Genomic DNA, 9,804 nt, shown 5'->3' with positions numbered 1-9,804 from the left:
TAAATATTAAAGATATGAATGTGGATTCATACCCAGAAGCTCGAATAAAATGGAAATAGTCAAAGTTGTAAAAAGTCAAAGTGTTGACTTTTGACTTTGAAAAGTCAAATTTTGACTGACAATATATTCAAATGAGATTTGAATCTTGAGAAAATAAATGTGGATTCATGTTCGGAAGGTCAAAATTAGCTAAAACGGACAAAATTGTAAAAAGTCAAAATGTTGACTTTTTGGTTTGAAAAGTCAAAGTTTGACTTTGACCAAATGACAATTTTACCCTTTGACTAAAGTTAGTGGCAAAATCCAACATTTTGTTGGATAAACCCACTAACTATAGTGGGCTAGGTGTTAGCAAACTATAAAGACATTAAGCCCACTAATGGTTAATGGGTTATGTGTTGTTGGCCCATGTGCTTGCATGCACATGCAACCTTATTTGAAAATGTTGGCTTATTTTCTAAAGAACAAAAATTAGGCTGGTTTTTCTTTAAAAAAAATCAAACCCAACCCATTTTCATATTTTTTCATCTTTTTTCTCTCTCCTAATTTCCTTCATCCAACGGTTCCCACAACCTGGTTTTGAGTCCAAAGGATAGTAAGTCAACCCTAGTGGTGGTTTAAGTATCAATCGGAGCTTCGAATTTAAGTTTTTCCTAAAACCCCTAATTTTAACCTTTTTTCGGTTTAGGGTTATTTTGTTAATTAATTGCAATTAGAGTAATTATCTGATCTTGTTTTCGCTGAATTTGTATGCTTTTCTATCAAGGCGGTCGTCATCTTCATCTTCATCTTCATCTTCAATGCAATGCAACAGAGGCAATAGTCATCTTCATCTTCAATTTTTTACAGCTGAGAGCATCCTTATCTTCATCTTTAATGCGGTGCAATCGAGCTGATCCTCATCTTCATCTTCAATGCGGTGCAGCTGAGACGATCCTCGTCTTCAACTTCAATGCGACACAGTCGAGACGATCTCCATCTTCATCTTCATTGCGACGCAGCCGAGATGATGATCATCTTCATCCTTAATGTGGTCGCAACCGATATGGTCATCAACTTCAATGCGGTTGAAGTCGACAGAATTATCAACTTCATCTTTAACGCGATTGAAGTCGATAGGATCATCGCCGATAGGATCATCCTCTTCCACTTGCAGCGGTCGATATGTTTGTGTAGTCTAGCTTCTTCATTTTTAATCAAGCTTGGTGATATCTCGATATTCAATCAGGCTTGGTATGCTCCATCTTTAAATTTGTTCAAGCGGCGCTCCATCTTCAAACTTGGTAATTTGGTAAAAAAAATAGGGTAACAAAATTGCAAAAAAAAAAAAAATGAAGACTGAAAAAAGAAATGTTAGAGAACAAAATAGTTTAAAATAAAAAAGAGAAAAGAAAACTTTTTTAAAAGAATAGGAAACTAAAAAAATGTGTAAATGAAAAGAAAAAAATTATTGAAAATAAAGAAAAATGAAAATAAATAAATAAATAAAGAAAGAAAAAAAATAAAAAGCAAAAAACAAAAGAAAAAAAATAGAGAGAAAAAAAAACAGCAAAGAAAAAGAAAAATAAAAATAAAAAAATTTAAAAAGAAAAAAGAGAAAAGTTTTCTTTAGAAAAAAGGGGCCTTTTCAAAATATAAAAAAGCGGCGAAGTATTTACACTGTATAGAATAATTCCGAAAATGAAAAAAGCCTAGATTTGGCTACCCCAAATTTAAACAATTTTTTTTTCAAAATTTGGTATAAACGATTTTTTTCAATATTCTTTATACACAATCTTTTAGCTTTGGTTACCTTAATTTAAATGTCTAACCATTTTTTTCAAGATTCTTATACACCATCAGATTTGGTTAACTAATCTAAACGTAAAAAAAGAAAAGAAGAAAGACGATATGGTGCATGGAGTGATGAAAAAAAAAGAAAAAGGAAAAAGAAGAAAGAAGAAGAAAGGCATGCACGCATCTAAAAAAAGAGAGAAAAACAAGGATATAGAAAGAAATAGATTTGGTTACCTAAATCTAGAAGAAAAAAAAATAGAGAAATCACAGCTAAAAAAGAAGAGTACAAATGAAGACAATGAAGACAATAAAAAGATGGAAGAACAAACCTGAAATATTTAAAAAATGACTAACTTTATGGGATTTGTTACACAAGCCATAAATATTTCACTAGTTTGCTATATTTAGGAAAGTTTCCCGAAAAAAATATATGTAAATCACAATTTTTATTCCTCCTACCTTCTATCAATTGCCGCCCCAACCACATTTTTTTTTTCTTCTTGTCTATTCTTGCACTTCTTCTTTAGCCAAAAAAAAGAAAAAAAATGCACACAAAATGCATAAAGGAAGAACTAAAAAAAATGGAAGAAAGTGGGGGGAGATTTAAGTTCCTTCTAAAAAAACTTTATTTCCGTACTTTCCCTTTCTCTTCCCCGTCTCTTACTCTATCATTGAATTGAAAAAAAAAAAAAAAACGAACCGAAGCTAATGGAAAGAGAAGTGATTTGATTTTCTTTTCTTTGACCTTTCTTCCCTATTTATAAGAGAGGGAAAAGTATCAAAATTTTCAACAAATAAAGGCGGTGGATATCTTTTCTTTGTTTTTTTTTTAAAAAAAATAATGCCATCAAATGTATATAAGAAAAAATTAGAGGAAGGTTAAATGATTTTTTTCTTTCTTTTTTTTTTTTATAAGAAATTACATTTGGGACCATTTGAAAAATAAAAATTACATTTATAAAAAAACTTATTTTCCTCAAAATTAAGTGAAAAAAATATTCTTCATATCTTGGACAATTTCTCTCTTACAAAACTAAAAAAAAAATTCTCAAAGCATTTTTTTTTCTTTTATTTTCTCTTCTTGTTAGGTACTTTTTCAAATTATCTTTTTAAGTCTCAATTCATCAATTAAAAAGGCAAAGAGCTTAATCTCACTCAAATTTATTTCTTGGCAATATTCCAAACGATTTAAACTAAATTGAATTAAATTCAAAATTCTTTGCAAAATTGACATTGGGTTATATTCCAAACTTTTTCGTATTACATTGTAATCAAACTTATGTCAAATGTATAGTGTGATTAATTTGAAATATTAACTGAAGCCAAAGCCAATAACAAGGTCACTTGTATTTTTTGTTTTAGCTTATCATTTTCGAGATTCACCTATCCATACACGTGCATGAATCTCGAAAAGAGAGCATTTGTTGAACAAGAATTTTAGTCAATTAAGTCGGGTCACATCATCACAGCAAAATTATGATGATTATAATTTGATTGAATTTGGGTAGTCAAATTTTCTCATATCCAATCTAGTTCAAGCCCCTAATGAAAAATTGGGCAAAGAAATAATGGATTTGAACCCGTTAAACAATTGGGCTCGAGCCTGAGCCCACTAGAGGCATAAGCCCAAGCCGAAGCCCAACAGTGAAATGGGACCAAGCCCAAATCCACCTAAAGCCCATGAAAATTCTCTATAAATATATATTTTTCCATTCATTTTGAAGATCTTTAGTTGAAGGAAGAATTGAAGCTGTGAAGGATTGAAGGATTGAAGGATTCAAACTTCAAAAAAGCTTTCAAGACGTGCAAGTTATTATCAACATTGAAATCATCATCTTCTGAAGGATTGAAAACTTGGAACATTAAACTTTCCTTGAATTCCAGAGGATTGAAGCTCAAATATACTTGCAACCACAACTTCTTGAAGATCGAAGATAAAAAAGTTCTAAGTTTAAATTGTACGCGAGAGAAAGAATCAAATGAGTAAATACTAGAGATTGTATCCACAATACATAAATCAAACAAAGTTCAATTCCACGAATTAGATTTCTTTTGAAATATCATGTGAATAAGGTGTTGCTAAATGTCATGTAGAGGTTGTGCAAAATTAAAGGCTTTAATTAGGGCAACTTTAAGTTATCAAAAAAAAAAAAAAAACCGGTTATGTTTCAATCTTTACACATTAAAATATAACTAATTCTAAACAAAATTTTGGTATGCTTCAAATGATATCTTAAATCAAATTTTGGAATTTAAACAAAAATCATATTCCAAATTTAAGCCAACTTTCGGGTACCAAACAAATTTTACCCCAAAGTCAAAACATTTTCATTATTCAAGTGTTGCCTCAAGTCAAATTATAGGCATACTCTAAACTTCACCAAATCAAAAGCTTCACTAAATCAAAATTGAAGGCAAGCGCGAACTTTCGAGGAGGTCAAGATTCTACTCTAAATTAAAGTTGAAGTATAGACAATAAGGAAGTCAAAATTATGCTTCAAATTTGCATGAACAATTGGATATATTCTAACTTTGAAAAACAAAAGGTTAGAATTTGGGATGCTACTTTAATTCACTTTCCAACAAGAGGGTAAAAGATTAAAATTCATTATTTGCGTACTTGGGGTAAAATTTGTCAACAAAATTTCAGACAAAAAATAATTTGGACTATATTTTCATCAAAGTGGAGAATCAAATGCTACATATTATTTTTTTACGAGATTCACTCACCCATTCAAGTGCACAAAGGCCATTTGTGTTAAAACCCCTTATAATAATCACAAATTTGCTGTGATGATGTAGCGCGATTTAATTGGCCAAAATTTGTTGATAAAAAATGGTAAAATGTTACACAATGGGCCTAATTAGCCAAAATATTACACTAAGGTCTTAAATGGGCTACTATTTTACATAAAAATTTTGGTCCAATTTACTACACTACCCATATTAAATCATTTGCGAATTAAAAAAATAAAAATAAAAATGGCAATTGATACGTTAATGGCATGAAAAAGGGGAAATTTTGAACCACGTAAGGAAACATCACAACGGATAATTGCAGATTCCATACTCTCCTTCGTGCGCTTCGATTTTTATTCAACTGATATTTAGGGTTTTGTAAAGCTTCTTCATCCCACCTTTTTTCTTCCCTTCCAATGAGTTTTCAGCAATAGAAATACCTTTTGGTGAGTGTTTATATTTTATTCCTATCTGGAATTAAATGGGGTATATATGGAACTCTCAATCGCTCATTAGGGTTTTCAAATACTCATTCTTCAGCAGACATTGAAGGTTCCGGCAACTGCATTGCAACACTCAGTTCAAAAGCATTTTACAGTTCCGATGAGTATGTTTTTTTCTTATATGAAATAAAAGCGGGTATATATGGCATCACCACTTGTTTATTTAACAAACTTCCATTACTGTGATTAGAATGTCGAAGAAATTAGTAATGTATATTCTATATATATTTTTAAATGATCTTAAAGTGTAGAGACTCTCTGTAAAACATACCTTTAGTAATGCATGTTTTATATATTTCCTTATTAAACCTCAAGTTTGAAGTCTGTATATATTTAAGTGATTATTTAGTGCAGATACTATGTGTATACCACAAATTAAGTAATGCATGTTGTACATATTTGTTGTTATACCACAAATTTAAATTTTATATTGTGTCGTAATATGTGGAATAAGCAAAAGATGCTTAGGATCGAGGTTGGATAAGATTAAATCAAATAAGGAGGATCCTATTGTGATCGACGATAATATAGAGGTATATTTGTTATTTACTGAATTGAAATTTTACATTGTACATATAGTTAAACAGAAATATAATATGTGTATATATCGTAGGAGGAAATAAGAAATGAAGAAACAATGGAATACCAACCACTTCAAACAATTTATTCAGAAGATGGTGAAGAAGACTTAAGAGGACCGATAGGTACACAGATGTACCATGATCAGAAGTTTATAAAAACGGATGTGGTATTTGAAACTTCGGAAGCCAAAAAGTCAAAAAAGAAGAAAGGAAACAAACAAAACCAGTAAGTATATGTTATATTTACTGATATATATATATATATATATATATTTTGTATGATTTCTGATGATGATTCCCGTAATTATATTTGTTTGTAGAATAATGAAGGAGAAACATTGTATGATGTACCACTCAACTTCTCATCGGAGTCTGATGAGGTTTATTATGATTTGTACATATTTAAAAATATTTTATTTTATTCAGTTTTATGTATATTAGAAACTGACGTTAATGATATTCAATTATCTGCAGGACAATGTACCAATAGCAAAAAGAAAATTGTTCGAACGTGTGTTGAAGGGGAAAGGGAATGAAACTCAAACTGAAAATGTATGTATATATGAAATGTCGATATGTAAATAACTATCGTTAGATTACTATAAGCTTTTTATTGTTTATATGAAATGTGGGTATCTAAGGAGAGGAAGTTAGAGAAAGATGTGAAAGCAAGGGAATAGAAGAAGATAAAAAAAAGTGATAAAAAAGAAGAGGTCGAAAAACAAGGAAATACAAATGTGAAGAAAGGATCAAGAAAATATAATACAATGATATATAATATATATATATATATATATATATATATATATATATATATATATATATATATATAATATTGCAGTTGATTAAGGTGCATTTAGTTATCACTAACAAATGATATTACTAATATTGATTCAAAAGTCGACTGAGGATAAAAGAAGGGGAAAAAATAGCAGATGTAGAGGAAGATTATGAGGTATTCATGACTATGCTGAAATATATGTTGAGTACTGTTATATAATAGTATATATTAAGTATACATATAATGATATTGTTCTTTATATTATGTGTGCAGGGTGCACCATTGATCTTGAAAAGAAGTCAATGGTCAAGAGTGCAAAAATTGAACATCTTTGCAAAATTAGATGTAATTAGAAATATTAAAAAAAAAAAAGTAGAGAATTAGAAGTATTTAGAAGCACTAAGTTTTAAATTGCTCTCCCAAGGACTTTAGAATAGTGTGTTATTTGGATCTGATTATGTTATTTTTATTTGAAGGAACAACTTTGTAATTTAAAATGTAGTAATTTGGATTATGTTGTTTGCTTTGTAATTTTGAAAGTAGTAATTAGGATTATTATGTTATTTGGATTTCAGGAATAGTTTTCAAATATTATACCTTTTATAAATTGTATATTGAGTTTGTTAACAAATGTTTGTTTAAAGGATGATATTAATTGAGAGCTTTATTTATGTAGTAAAGGAACATGACTCTAATTTAGATTATTGAAAGCAACTTTGGAATGCACCAACATTTTTTAAGTTATTGAAATTGAAAGCAATCTGATAATACAATTTTCGACATAAATGATATGTTTTAAATAAAATAGTATATATCAAGATATTAAACATTATAATTTGAAGCTAACTGAAATTGAGAATATTAAATACAATATTATTATGTGCTTAACTGCAAAGTTTGACCTAAAAAACTAAAGCAAATAATGTTGATAAGCAATATCTCTACCTCTAACCTGTTATTCCATTCAATAATTAGTTATGTACATATTAAATAAAACGTCATACATATTATCTACATTGTAATGCAGAGTATATTTGCAATATTATGAAGAATATAGGAACATATAAGTAAGGAAAATTTAGGAAACGTTTATAATTGAATGTATAATTTTAACAACATTACAATATAAAAAGTTTAATTATAAGTATAAAACATAATAAATGAAGAACAATCTAGTTCAATAACGAAAACTTGTATCTCTTGCGATTATGACCAACACGTCCACAACGGCCACATTTAATGCGTCTCTTAAACTCCATTCTTGAAGGAATTCTAATCTTCTTCGGTCGACCAACAACACGTTTTACATTAGGGGGAAGGATGACAATGGACTGCCATTGACGATGATCACCTAAGGGATTTATTACTCCTTTATATATTGAACTCAAAGTGTTATTCAAGTAAGGGGGTGAGAAATATGACTTAATTGATAAATGTTTCATAGTGAAAACAGCACATGAATGCGCACAAGGTATTTATAATATATCCCACATCCTACAACTACAAACCTTTGTATGTAAGTAAATCATATATTGGGAAGTTTCATCTATGACCTGGTATTTCATGTTATTAACCGGATTAACTTATAATACAAAAATATAAGAATCATATATATTGTATATATGAAATATGAAGATGTATATTAAGCATATGTAAGAATAGTTAAAATGAACATACCTTCATTGATTTACTACGTTCAATTTGTTCCTTTAATATACCTTAAATCGTTTTGGTAAAATCAATCACTTGATAATCAGCTTCATTTCCTCATTAAAAAACCATCTTTGCAACATCATTCGCAAAACCTCAAGCATTGAACATATTGGTAACTCCCGAGCATTCAATATAGCAGAATTCAAACTCTTAGATATATTAGTGGTCATGACATTATATCTCCTACGTGGAGAGTAGGCACAAGACCACTTAGCAAAACCAATGGATTTAAGCTCCTTACATATACCAAGGACAGAAGATTCCAACAAATGCGTTTCGTGTTTGAAGTCTACAATATTAAATGTCTTCCCACATGCATGAAATACGATATCCATTATTCTCTTATATTTCAACTTCTAATTCCTAAGTAAATGAACAAGGCACATGCAATGTAAAACGTTGGGAAATACTACTTCTATGGCTTTGCATATACTTTTATGCTTATCACATACTATAACAACCTCATTCCGTCCACCTATAATTCTTTTCAGTTGGTTGCAAAACCAGGTCTATGAGGAATCATTCTCAGAATCCATAACATAAAAGGCTGGTGGAAAAATCTGATCATTGGCATCAGGTGTTGGAGCAGATAACAAAGTACCACCGTACTTATTCTTCAAACTTGTTCCATCAATAGAAATGACTGGATGATAATGTTGCCAACCAGAAATGGAAACAGATAATGTCATGAAGAAGTAAAGAAATCTACCATCAACATCAACTTTGTATTCAACAACAGAACCTATCAACATTAAAAAAATGACGAAAACATGTTAAAGAAATAATGACGAAAAATTGTATAATAATATATCTATGTATATTACGAATATACCTGGGTTGTTGAGTTCTAATATGTATGCAAATCTAGGTAGCATCTTGTAGGATTCCTCCGGAGATCCGTGATTATCATCCAATGCAACCTCACGAGCACGCCATGCTTTTTGGTAGGATATACTTAAATCATGTTCAGCACGAATGAAATGAACTATATCTTTGGGAGTTGACAATTCAGAACCAGTTAAAGATATTTTGTTCTTTATTAGGTCCTTGATAACAGTAAAGGTGGCCAGTCTATGATCAGTTAATGGAACATCTATTGAACATGTATGTTCAGAATCAAACCTAGTAAGAACCCATAATAACCTATCGGCATGAATACAACAAGAAGAACGCAAGGACCATTTGCAATTTTCAATGGCACATTGCAAAATCATAACTTCCTTGTTTGATTTCATAGTAACGTATTGAAAATATCTCTAAGAGTAATGACTTGTAGGCACTGTTTGAATAAAGATTTGGTTGAAAACATGTCCTGGACTTTCAGTGCAAAATTGGAATCTACCTTAGACATATCTATGTTATAAAAAAATCGACCCCTCATCATCATGGATTTGAGTTTTAAAAGAACTCGACGACGATGAACCTAAACAAATAGATAAAGGGCCAACAGAATGAACAATAAGGGCAATATGATGCCTTACATTCGATGTTATTATATGGTAAACCCATTTAACATCATTATCATTCGTTATAACAAAATCCTTCTTAACACATCCTATAGAACCTAGGCAAAGGTATTATCAATATTATTCATATCATTAATACTGCCTAACTTGGATCTAAGGCTACTGTACAATTCTTTACAGCACATATGTTCATTAACTGTAATCTCGGACACACTAAAACTAACGTAATTGTGCAATTCATTGAA

General features: G+C 30.1%; 1 protein-coding gene across 1 annotated transcript; it reads right to left on the bottom strand.

Moving 5' to 3' along the window:
- Positions 1–8,602: 8,602 nt before the first annotated feature.
- Positions 8,603–9,328, bottom strand: LOC103485740 (uncharacterized). Its single transcript, XM_008443436.1, has 2 exons — positions 8,926–9,328; positions 8,603–8,835 (listed from the first exon to the last, which is right to left on the bottom strand). The coding sequence occupies exons 1-2, from the start codon at positions 9,326–9,328 to the stop codon at positions 8,603–8,605; spliced, it is 636 nt and encodes a 211-aa protein (XP_008441658.1).
- Between the last annotated feature and the right edge of the window lie 476 nt (positions 9,329–9,804).

The sequence above is a fragment of the Cucumis melo genome, chromosome 3, assembly GCF_025177605.1.
Source record: "Cucumis melo cultivar AY chromosome 3, USDA_Cmelo_AY_1.0, whole genome shotgun sequence".
NCBI lineage: Eukaryota > Viridiplantae > Streptophyta > Magnoliopsida > Cucurbitales > Cucurbitaceae > Cucumis > Cucumis melo.
Note: the sequence above shows the minus strand (reverse complement) of the source record. Positions and strands in the feature narration are given on the sequence as shown.

Bases quoted from the DNA above. Each gene is read 5' to 3' on its own strand.
- LOC103485740 (XM_008443436.1), bottom strand. From the start codon at position 9,328: ATGAAATCAAACAAGGAAGTTATGATTTTGCAATGTGCCATTGAAAAT. The intron at 8,836-8,925 runs GTATATTCGTAA...TAATGTTGATAG, and splicing joins ATTAGAACTCAACAACCCAG to GTTCTGTTGTTGAATACAAA.